We start from the raw sequence: 12293 nt of genomic DNA, 5'->3' as shown, positions 1-12293 counted from the left end.
TTTAATTCTTCTCCTAACTGATTTTCCACTTGTTGTGTGCAGAAACGAACACGTATAAAAGCAAACTTAATCTGGGTGTTCCCACTGCTGCTGGAAGCCTCTCTCCTTCCGAACAGATGGCAGGAACAGACACTGCTCCCAACAAAATTCTTTTACAGGAATTCTCCCTAAAGACCCTCTGCTTTGGATCCCTGTGTGATCCATCCCTGCTGTCCCACCCCACCACCAAAAAACTGAAGAATGGGATTAGGACAGAGGGGCACCACTGGCCTGTGCAACCCCGCTGATGCCGCTCAGGTAAATTCCCTTTCCTGCACACAGGCACAGGGAGGGGTGGGCCCCAGGGCACACCACGGCATCAGCACCCCTGGGAGAGGATCAAATATTTCCTAACCAGCACCAGGAGCTGCTGGGAGCCACTCACTCAGTTCTGGCCAAGGAAACATCAGCACCAGGTGAGAGGATCTGAGCAGTGACCAGAAATGTGGAGAGGAACAGTGGAAATGAAAGGTTCTCCCTCCTGGGGAGGTAATTCCAAGGTAATTCCAAGGAAACTGTGCCAGCCATCACTAGAAAATATCCCTGCCTTCCACACCTTCAGGGCTGATGACAGGAATTTTCACATCAAGCTGTGGGACAGGTTAAGAGCATTTATTTTAACACTTCTGGCCTTAGGTTTAGGAGAGTTTCAGCACCTCCAGGGTCCAGAAAGAACAGTTCCAGGGAAGAAGATTTCTATCCCTGATCATGGGGCTGGTTCCCATAACTAACTGGGAACTGAGGTTTCACTCCAGGTGTGAAGAGTTTGAACTGCAGGGGCTGCTCAGAGCCCTTCCCAGCCACTGCCAGGAATGCGTTTGTGAGGGGTGGTGGCCAGCACAGGGAATGTGTTTGGATTTTGGGAAAACAGCGTTCCTGAAGCTCTGCACTCGGAATAACCAAACTAACAATGCTCCAGAAGTTCTGCACTCGGAATAACCAACTCTCCCCAAGGGAGAGGCTCTGGCTCGGAGCAGGGAAGGGGCTGGAGCCTCCTCCCCCCCTTGTTTGCAGTTCTCTTTGGGCTGAACAAACACCGACAATGCCCCAATCAGCACCCACTCTGCGTCTCAACACTACGAGCTCCTTTGTCCGGAGTCATTTCCAGCCTTATGTTTCCATCCAGGGCTGCATCCAAACTCGAATGAAATAAATTCTTGGATCAGAACCACGGATTCGCTGCCAGCGCTGGGGTTTGTAACCCTCAGCACTGCTCAGCACCCACAGAACAATCCCTGAGGGAGCCTTTGAGGCTCAGTTATTCCTCAGCCATGAGTTAAACAGGGCAGGCTGTCCTTAAACTTAGAAATAAGGCTGACTTTATCCCCCCAGCCCAGAGCCACGGTTTAACTGGTTTAACCCACCTTCTAAAGACTCACTCACTTGATGAGCCCAGAATTAGCTTGAGCCTTTATGGGACGTTTTATTGGCCAAAGCAAACCTGACCTGGTGAGATTTACCAGCTTTATTAGCAGCAATAACAATTGTACTGTCAACAGCAGTAAATCAGGGTTTGTTGGGAACTCCTCCATGTTAATCTGGAGCAAGCAATTAAAATGTCAGGTTTTCATTGGACATGATTCCTACCTTCCATGGAAGACAGACTCCCTGTTTAACTCAGGAATGTAAAGCTGCCAGCTCAAAGAATTCTAAAATCCTCAGTAAAACTCAAACGGACCAAGGCTGTTTTGGGAGCCACACCTTTGGGGGTTTGTTTTGTCTACAAAACAGATCCATTTTCCAGAGCGCACATTCAGCAATTCTGGCAATTCTCTGTAATGCAACATCCATTTTTCTGGTAACGAGTGAAAATGCCACGGAGCCGAGGAGAAGGTCGGAGCAGAAATTGGACTGACAGAGTAATGCACACCAGAAACCTGGATACCAATCCAGCCACTCACTGAGCCCATTTCTGCCTCATTTTCCTCTCCTTTAGCACTTCTGCCTCCCTGATGGTGTCTCTGCATTTCTCCTCTTTATTTCCAGGGACAGCTGCTCCAGACCCTTCTCATTAACTAAAAGCACACATTTCTCCGGAGTTAATTTTCCTTTCTTCCTCCCATTCTTACCAACCCCAGCCACACTGGGGATAAGTGGCAGAAACAACCCCTGAGTGATCCCTGCTCTCACTCCCCTGAAGGTGCTGGGGAGAACTGCAGGGTGCAATCAGAAATGCAACATTTCCCTGGGTTTTTTACAGCCCCTGCAGCAGATTTTTAAACACGACCGACTTCAAACCTCTCCCTCCAGGAGCAGCCTGGTTATTGCCGTTTTAAGGCATCCCCGTTGTTTTCCTGTTAAGATCCAGCTCTCATCACAAAAAGCCTGTTTAAAGCTAAGCCAAACCCCACCAAACTATTACTTGCAGCAGATTTTCTCTCCCCAGCAACCATTTATTGTAATATTTTTAGGTTTGCCTTTTTCTCTGTCTTGTTTTTCGAGGAGAAAAGTAATTCCTGGGAAATTAAGCAACAATCTGCTTTTGGTTTGGAAGAACAGGACTTGAAAACCATCTGAAAACCAGGATTTCTCAGCAAACAGTCTAGAATTTGGATAAAAAGCCATGCTTTTGAAAACTTAGCAAATCCAAAAAAGACACTTGAGGCGTTCTGGGGAGAAGAGCACTGGGACCAACACCTCCAGCACCCCACGGGAGCTGAGCCCTTTGCTTCCCCCATCCTTCCCCCATCCCAAAGCTTTTTCCTGTGCCCCCTGTCCCCATCCCAAACCTCACCTCGGCTGCGGGGACACCCTCAGGGGGCCGGCAGTGCAGGACAATCATCCCCTCGATGGGAACCTCCTTGCCCTGAGGGTCTTGCTCGAAGTTCTTCCGTAGATCTGCAGGGTTGGACACAAGAATTCATCACAATTGGCATTCCTGCCCCAAAGCTCCGTGGGGGCTGCAGGCTGAGCCACCCTCCTGGATCCCTGGATCCCATCATCTCCAGCTGCATTCCCATTTCTCCGCTCTCCAAACCCGTCTGTGTTGGACACAAGCAGTGCCAGAATCCCCAGCCCAGGTTCCAGCCGTGCATCCCATCCCAAAACTGGAGAGCTCAACGCAGGAACCACGTGGAATCCCGAGGGTGAGTGACTCCAGGCCTGGCCTGCTCAGAGCAGTGCCGGATAACTCTGATCTGTTCACATCTCACCCCGAAAGCTGCAGGGAGAGGGGGAAGGGGCTGGGAGCAATTCACAGAATCACAGAATGAACTAGGTTGGAAAAGACCTTTGAGATCATCAGGTCCAACCTGTGACCTTAGTTCCACGCTGGGGACAAATTGCTCCACTCCAGACACCGCTGCCCAGGTGATAACTGAGGTTAAGAAATGTCTCAGAGCTGCTGCAGCACCTCTGGGTGTCTGGGCAGACCAGAACAGACATGGAGAGAGCTGGATCCAGCTGGGATCACTGGATCCCAGACACGCCCAGGAATCTGTGGAGTCTCCTTGCTGTGGAAGCAAAGCAAAGCCTCAGGAACGTGCCTTGCTGCTTGAGGTGTTCCATTAGGAACTCCCATCGCCTCCCCACTGTCTCAGGCTCCACAGTGGGGATTTACTGACTCAACTCCCTGCCTTGCTCACACCTGATGAAACAGAGCCTGGCACTGCAGCGCCTCCCCAGCGCTCCCAGATATTTTACAGAACGCCTGAGGACTTATCTGAGCCAGCTGCTCGCTGCACAAAGATGCTCTCAGTGCCTGCACTCTCCTCTCCATGACTCTTTGTTAATGTCGATTTCCCCCCCCAGATAACCAATATCTTTTCCAGCGCTCTCTTTAAAAAGGCATTCATTAACAGCCGGGCTGCGCTTGTGCCTACAAATGCCTTTATTAGGATGAAAAACAGAGCAGGATCCGTTTGCTCTGCCTTCCCCACTATCACAGAGAAATACTCACCTGCTTCTTTGGAGAAATATAAAGTGCTGCAACGCTGTGGACTCGATTCACAATTCAGAAACTTGGGGATTTAAGTGCAAAATAAAAAAAAAAAGGATGAAGTAAAGTCGCCAGTTCCTCAGTGCACAGGGGCGCTGTGAGGATGTTCTGGCTTCTGCCACAGACTGGACCTGCAGGGTCTCATCCCTGATCCTCCTCAGGGTCTTCCCCAAGCCATAAATCCGTGCCCCAGGATGTTCCCTCTGCAGCTCCTGCTGTGCCTGAGGAGCCCCTTCACCTCTGCCCCCCAGAATTGCTGCTTTTCCCATCAAAACACTCGGCTTTGAGCAGGAACAGCACAGGAGCGGGCAGAGAGGAGCTCAGCTCCCACACAAAGCCTCCAGGCACCCTCAGAACACTCCAGGCTGAGCTGAAGAGCCTCTTCAGAGCAGTGTGGGGTTAATGGGGTCTCTGGGGCACTGGGAAGAAGAACTGGTCCCACAGTGAGGGGTTTAAAAGCCCCAGCACACGGCTCCTCCTGCTCCTGCTGAGCTTGGCTCAAATTGCCATTTTGTGGGGCTGGGAAATCACAGTGCAGAGAAAAGTCAATAAAAATTCAATTCAGATAAAGGTCCTTTCAGCTCGGCAGTGCAGGGGAATTATTAGCTCAGTGTTATGACAGTTAATGCAGTGAAATAAAAAATTGAATTTACACGTATTTAGACATTCAGACTGAATCAGCCAACAAAAAAAGTCTGCCATTAATGAAATGAAGGTTTCCTTACACCGTCCTTTTACTTCTGACAAATGTTTGTTTTATCCCGTTAATGTTTATCCTGTTAGAAGACACCATTTTATATTGTCAAGAAGTGCTGGAACACTCCCTGGAAAGTCTCCCTTCAGGGCTTCTCCTGTGCTCCAGCCCTCCTCTCCCAGGGAACATTTCTCCCAGGTCCTTGCAGGCTTCCCAGGACTGCAAAGGGGAGACCTGAGCTGGGGGTTAACGGGAAAGGGCTCACCACAGACTGGGGGAAGCAATCCCTGAATTCCCTGCTGGTGTCAGGCTCTGGTTCTGTCAGGAGAACACCCCAGGTCTGATTCCAAGAACGGCCTGAGGCCTGGACGGTGACAGCTGTGTTTGGGGTTGTGTCTCTGCTGTCCCTCTGGGGGCATTTGGTGCATTTCCCCCTTTTGCAGCTCCCAGCAGGGTCTGTGGGTGCTGAGTGACGATGCCACAGCACATCAAGGATGTCACAAGTGGAAGATCATCCCCCATCCCTAAATGTCTCCATGGACAGCAGCTCCATCATTTGTTCTCGCCAACACCAGCTCAGTGCCCTGCAGGAATGCCAGGGTTCCCGTGGCAGCCTCGGCTCTCTTTGGGATGGCTTTGTCCCAAGAAAGGAGGGATATTTTTTCCTCTGCTGACACCTGTGGCTTCCTGGGATGTTCCTGCAGCATCCCGTGGGGAGGGTTTGTACAGACAGAGGTGCCTGACCACCTCCATGGATATTTAACCCCAAACCCAGCCTTCCCACCCCTTAACCCCCCAGAAAAGCGGGATTTACTCACAAGCGATGCGCACGGACGCCTTCCTGCTCTTGGAGGTGCCCAGGTGGCTCCAGGCCACGCACTGGCACCAGTAATCCTCCGGGCCATGGAAATCCTCCACCTGCTGCCTCGTCACATTGATGGAAACCTCCCGGACCTTCAGCCCTGAGCGGGGAGAGGCAGAGGATCAGCAGGGACAGGCACGGGGGTGAGGCCGAGGGGACCCAAACCTGTCCTTTTAATCAACAAAACAAGGTTTTCCATCAGGGCAAAGCTGTAATTACTCGCACAATAACGAATTGCCACTAATTAAACTCTGTAAGATGAGCAGGTCATAATGCACTGAGTCCCACGAGTGACGCTGGGGTCTTTGCAACACTCAACACCTCCCTCAGAATCCCCATCTCTGGTGCCTCCTTCGCCCAGGATGTTTGTCTGGAATTCAATCACACACAATAAAAATGTCTTTCAGTCTGACATCTCCGTGCCCTTGAAAACCTCCCTTGAGCACCGTGGCCCTTCAGAGCAGGAGCATTTCCCTCAGACAGAGCCTGAAGGTAAATTGCAGACCTCCAGAAGCCTCACACGCCTTTGGTGTTGCACCCCTGGGATATTCCCCAGACCTGCAGCCACCTCGGCATGACAGCCTTGGGAGAGGAAATCCAATCCAAACCCGGGTTCAGAGGCACTGGGAACCATTTGAGAGAGTCGGGAAAACGTTAAATGAAAATAGAAAACAATCCCTCCTTGTTCTTCCTCCTCTCTCCTCCGGTGCAGTCCCCAGACAGTTATTTCCCCTCCACTGGAAATGGAGGCAAACCCAATCTCACCGTATTTCATGCCTGTGGAGTTTATAAAGCAGCAAGAATTCTAAACCTGAACTCCATAAAAATTGGCTTCCACTTAATCTCAGGCATCATTAACAGCTGGGCATCCGCTCCTCAAAGGACTGGGAAGTCAATGTGCTCCTCTGGCAAGAGCGGGGACGGGATTCACTGGGGATGCTCCAGAGAGGGGAAACTCAGACAAGCTTTAAATACTATAAAAAATACAGAATATTTGATACTTTTCCAGCAACAGGCAAAGGGGATTTTTACTCCTTTTCATTAAGCCTGGCTTACAATGAAACCCAAAGACAGGGACAGACCCTTGACAGCTCCCCAAGTTGTCTCAAGAATCCCTTCAGCCCCTCAAATATTTATTCCCCCTGCAACAAACAAACACAGTTTACCTGGCTGCTTTTATTTACATTTTGTTTTCCCCGTGTTGGTGCTGTTTTCAACAAAGCTGTTTACAAAGCCTCCCTTTATTTTCTGACACGGTGACAACAAACCCGGAGGAACAAAGGCTCTGCCAGAGACCCTGCCAGGAAAATGCACCCCCTCAACAAAACCATCCCAGCTCTGCCAGCCATAAATCCTTGGATTCTGGCACAAAAATGTTTTGCTGAGAGATCCGTTCAGGTTTAAGGTAAGAGAAGCTCCAGTGAGTTCCCTCAGAGAGGATCTGGGTGCTGCTGACAGAGCAGGGCTGCCCTGGCTGAGGGTTTGGGATCCCACCAGCCATTCCCACCTCCAAGGAGCAGCTTCCCAAGGGGAAAACCCTCCCTGGATTAGCCCGAGCTGTGCTGACCCCACTCACACACCCAGGTCCTGCTCCCTCTGCTCCTGAGCTGCTCTGAGGATTTTGGGAAGCAGCAAAGAGAAGCAGAGGTGTGGGAGCTCCCCCAGCACAGCCCCTGCTCACAACAACAGGATTCTGACACCAAGCAAAAAATCATCACTTGATGATGAATTTTGGAGAAGCCGAAGCCATTTCTTGGCTCCTGGGTGCTGCAAATTTCTGAGCAGGCGTCAGTGAATTCAGGCATTTACAGCTCCAGATTTATTAAGGCGGAATATTCTCCAGCCTGGCTCTTCCTTTCATTGACACGGCGTTTAATTAATCTATAAATCAGCCTGTATTTAATGTGGCAAACAAAGAGCACACGGTTTGGGGAAGCTGGCAGTTCAGCGTTTTGAGAACGGGCCAGGTAGGAATTCAGATCCTCTTAAAGGCCTCCCAATTTACCCATAGACAAAATAAATGCATCCAAAACTGCAGAATCTCAGAATTGCTGGGGTTGGACGGGACCTCTGGAGAACCTGGGGTGTTTGGGGGAAGTAATACTTTGTTTATGGAGAAAGTGCATCTATTTTCATTTGTTTTAGGAACAACGACAGAAAGCAAACCTATTGGGAGGAGAGGAATATTCTTCATTTATCACCCCTGTATTTCACCAGCAAACACATCCACCTCCCCTCTGCACCTCGAGAAACGCCGGGAAAATCGTTCATGGGGAGTGACAACGGGTGAAAAATCCGTGCAAATAAAACCAGGCACCTCATAAACAACAGCAACATTTTACCTGCGACTCCAATAACTCTAATAAGCACTGCGAGCCCAACCCTTTAAATTATTGTGCAAATTAGAACCATCATCTTTTGTTTTACAGTAGAGCCGTGCAGAATATCAAGTGCTGGCTGTGGCACTGATATGCTAATGGGCTCTGCTGGATGCTCGAGCTGCACGCAGACCGACGATGGCAGCAGATGAATAATTGCTCTCCGTGTACTAAACATAACAGAACTGCAGAGAACTTCAGCATTTGTCAGCTTTATTTGTTTAAATGAGAAAAACACTGACAGCAGTTATTGCTGTAATCCTTCCAGTTATCAGACAAGCAAACTCTGCGAGCCTCTGCTGAAACCCCGACCTGAAATACCTGTGCAGGTTCTGGAGTGCCCAGGGCAGTGTGCAGGAAATGCAGCCGAGGGGATTCACCAGCCCCTCACTATCACACTTCCATCACAGCAGCGTCCACGAGCTCGGCTCTCCCTTGATGAGAACAAAGTCCCTGCTCTGCCACGTTTGGGAATAAACAGGAAAAGCAGAGGCAGGGCAGCGAAACCACCACAGGGACACTTCAGGCAAAGCCTTCCAGACGTTCCCAGACAGCAGCAGTGTCCTACAAAACCCTCCCTCTCCTGCTGCTGCTCCACGGGCTCACAGACACTCCTGGGCTACTCTGAGGTTTTTATTCCCCTGCCATAAAACCAAAATTATGAAAAATGGGGCTCAGTGCTCCTCAGGGTGACAGGGCACACCCTGCCTTGGGACACCCCCGAGTGGCACTGCAGCCCCTCTGCCAGGAACCCACACAGGTGCTCAGACACATTCCCTTCATCCAGCACCAAATCTGCTCCGGTCTGGGGTTCTGGTTGCTATTTTTCACCACTTCCTCACATCCTCTTGGAATTTTGATCCCACACAAGCACTGGAAGGATGGAGAGGCACAGAGCCCTTCAGTGCAGTGAGGCCCTGGAACCCCCCCTTTAACCAAAAGCCCAATTTTTGGCACAAATCCCAGTGCAGTTGTTCCCAGCTGGAGCCCCCAGGGCAGCAGGACCCGCGCTGTGCTTGGGGACAGACTCGGTTGTGCCCCAGACTGGACTCCAGAAATGAGGGCATTGCACATTAATGCCAAAATCCCCAACAGGCTGCTGCTCACTGAAGGCTGAGGAGTTCCAAACTAATTCCTGGCTGTGGGTATGGATCATGGTGAGAGAATTCCCTTCAGTGCTGCCTCTCCCTGCATTTTTGTGCCCATTCTGAGGCCCACTCTGGCACTTTGGGAACACCTGGACCCTGCCCTGCCTGCACCACGCTGGTTTTTGGGGTCCTGACCTTTGGGGCACCTCCACCCCTGGGCTAATAAACCCGACCCTGCAGCGTTTGTGTGGCCAGGGGACGTGTCCCTGCCCGTGGCAAGGGCTGGAACTGGGTGGATTTTAAGGTTTCTCCCAACCCGAACCATTCCGTGATCCCAACCCTGTCCCTCTGAGTCTCAAACCTCAACCTTAAGCTCCTGTTACCAATCTTGGTTTATTCTGTTATTAACCCAAAGCTTAGAAAACATAATTGCAGCACTCACAGAGAGATTTTCTGTAACCATATGGAAGGAAAGCTTTTAGGGATGACATTTCTCCCATATTGATTCAGCAGGGCCTTTAGAAGTAAAGGTTATGCCTATTAAATTATTTCTGAAAAGGTAACTGTAAAAAATTAAAATTCATTCAGATTAGCATTTATAAAAAAAACCCCTCTAATACGAAATTTCTTCAGAATGTGTCACTTCAAAAGAATGCCAAGCACTACTTTAGGAGGTGCAACTTCTTTTTAAATGGCATTTTTGCCTCTAAAAAAGGGATTTCTTGTGTTGCTGGAGAAGGTGTTGTACACACAGAGCTCCTGCCAAGGCTGGGGGTTGCCTAGCAATGCTGGGATTGGAGAGGGGAGAAAAGCATAACACCCAGCATTGTGGAGCACAGCATTAAATTGGTGTGCAATAGTTATCAGGATGCTGCTAAATGACAAAAGATACAGGCACTGCTTGGAGCTGATCACATCTGACCACTCCCAAATCTCTCCCTTCTCATTTTCTTCTCTTCCACACGCGCTGGACACGGTGGATCTCTCCTGGTTGGGTTATTCCCACCCCAGTTCCTGCCCTGGCTGGGGGCAACTCCGGGGCTCAACCCAGCAGGAATCCCGTAAGAACTGCAGTTTCCCTATTTCCAGCTCCTGCTACAAACTGAAACAGAGGAACCCCAGTTCCCTGCAGAGCTCCCTGGCGTGGTCAGGGTTAGGGTCAGGGTCAGGATTAGGGTCAGGGTTAGGGTAAGGGTCAGGGTTAGGGTCAGGGTCAGGATTAGGGTCAGGGTTAGGGTCAGGGTCAGGATTAGGGTCAGGGTCAGGATTAGGGTCAGGGTTAGGGTTAGGGTCAAGGTTAGGGATCTATCCCGGACATGGCTCCTGGCTCACCTGTGGCCTCGTCCAGGCTCTCGTGGGACACGTGCTCGTTCTGGTGCACCCACTCCCCGTTGCACTTGAAGAAGATCTGCATGGCGGGCACGGCCCTGCAGCGCAGCACGATGGGGTTGCTCTTGATGATGTAGGAATCGTCCGGCTCCTCCAGGAAATGGGGCAGAGTCCCCGGGGCGGAGGGGATGGACTCGGGCAGGGACTCGCTGTTCTCATTTCCTGAAAGGCATCGACAGGAAAATTCACATTTTTCGTGGTTTTTTCCACCGTCTCGTTTTGTTGCTGGAGTGAAAAATCCACTTTGGGTCTTATTTAAGATCGGTTTTACCCCGGGAGCACCTGCAGAGCTCAGCAGCTGCCAGGCTGGGCTTTGCAAGGACACACACACAGAGGAAAGAAATCAAATAACTGAAGTGTAAGGACTGTCAAACACAAAACAGCATCAATACCATCCCAAAACTGCCCCACAGGTGGGGAACTGAGGGTTCAGAAGCTGCAGAATGTGAACGTAGAAGTTTTCACCACTTCTACACATCCTCTCAGAATTCAGATCCTCAGCTGCCATCAGGGGCCAAGGGCATTCCTCCAGCAGGGGATGAGCCTGGGTGCCTCAGTTCCTGAACTCCAGAGGCTCTGGAAGAGAGGCTCTGCCTTTCTAACAACTCCCATCCAGTCAAATCCTCGTTGCTCCTGTCAAACCTGGGAAATTCCCATTGATCTCCAGCAATGCTGGAATTTATTTCAGTACTCCGTCGGTTTTTGGCGAAAATTCAGAGGAAAGCAACAAATCTAAGTGGGAAGGGGATTGATTTCTGAAGGAAGATCAGAGAGCACTGAGCACACCCAGTCTGGATAACAGAGGAGACGTGTGAGGATGAAGGGAGCCCGGGATCAGAGAGGAAGCAGCTGAGGGCACGAGAGATCTGACTGAACCCAAAGCAATGAAATTAAGGCAGATGAGAGGGAAGTTGTGGTGCTGTGAAGGAAAACTGAACCCTTCCCGTGTCTGGGAGATGACAGAATGATGAGAACGTTGTTTTATTTCTGTTAAATCCAGGTAGCTGTCCCTCAGCACGGAGCTCTGTGTGTGCAAACACTCCCCGAGCTGTGCTGGGAAATCACAGCCACCTTCAAACGAGTTCCGTGCTTTAAACCCCTTCTCGGGGTGCTTTATAAAATATTATCAGAACTTTCAGCGCTCTACTCCTGAACGCTGACGCCCATTTCCATCCTGTCAATCTCCAGTAACGCTGCGTCCCTGCAGGCTTTATTAAATCCCAGCTTTACGGGAAATAACAAAAAACGTCACGATGAGATTTCAGAGGGGCATGGGAAATCCCAGGCTCCCGTCAAGGCTCCACAAGGCAGCAGCACCCCCCGTGCGCAGGGAGAGCAGCAGCTGAGCCCACAAGGATCACCCAGCTGGAGAACTTCCCCTGACCCTGCGCCATTCCACTGAATTTGCTATTTAGGGCAAGGCACGGAGGAGGAAATCCCAGCCCCACTGAAATCCAGGGTGAATTTTTCCCAGCAGGTCTTGTCTGGATTGTGTGGTCTGGCTTTTTGTGGGGTGTCAGGGAGCTTTTGGGGCTGGGAATGGCTCCCTCCCAAGGAAATCCTTTCACATGACCAGGTAAATCCAGGAACATCTTCATCGTTTTCGAAAATCCAGCCAGCCAAGGCCCCAGCACACACAAGCAGGAATGACTTCCCGTCCCCAGCAGCCTCAGCCAGGCATTGCTTTCTGCGGGACGTTCATGCTCCAGGTGGAATCAGCACAACATTCCCGAATAAATAACATTTTACCCATTTACCTGCAGGAGCTGCTGAGCAGAGCAAAGCCTCTCCCAAAGTGCCCTTAATACTCAGAATTTTACCTTAATGCCTCTCCCTCTGTGATCACCTTTGCTGTGCCCTCACTCGAATTCAAATTCCCCTGGAAGCTGCTGGAACTTTCCCAGGG

General features: G+C 50.6%; 1 protein-coding gene across 2 annotated transcripts in view; it reads right to left on the bottom strand.

Annotated features, from left to right (window-relative positions):
• The window catches only part of UNC5D (unc-5 netrin receptor D), a 91183-nt gene that overhangs the window by 43089 nt on the left and 35801 nt on the right, over positions 1-12293 (bottom strand). For both annotated transcript variants that reach the window (XM_042024875.1, XM_042024876.1), the window contains exons 2-4: positions 10331-10549; positions 5489-5632; positions 2774-2877 (exon numbers count right to left, since the gene is read on the bottom strand). In XM_042024875.1, the coding sequence (XP_041880809.1) occupies positions 2774-2877; positions 5489-5632; positions 10331-10549 (467 nt within the window). The remainder of the gene's footprint in view (positions 1-2773; positions 2878-5488; positions 5633-10330; positions 10550-12293) is intronic.

Source organism: Corvus kubaryi, unplaced genomic scaffold (genome assembly GCF_017639235.1).
Source record: "Corvus kubaryi isolate FWS band 111438036 unplaced genomic scaffold, C.kubaryi_AGA036_p1.0 37265, whole genome shotgun sequence".
NCBI classification, from domain to species: Eukaryota; Metazoa; Chordata; class Aves; order Passeriformes; family Corvidae; genus Corvus; species Corvus kubaryi.
This window is presented reverse-complemented; position numbering and strand designations above follow the sequence as displayed.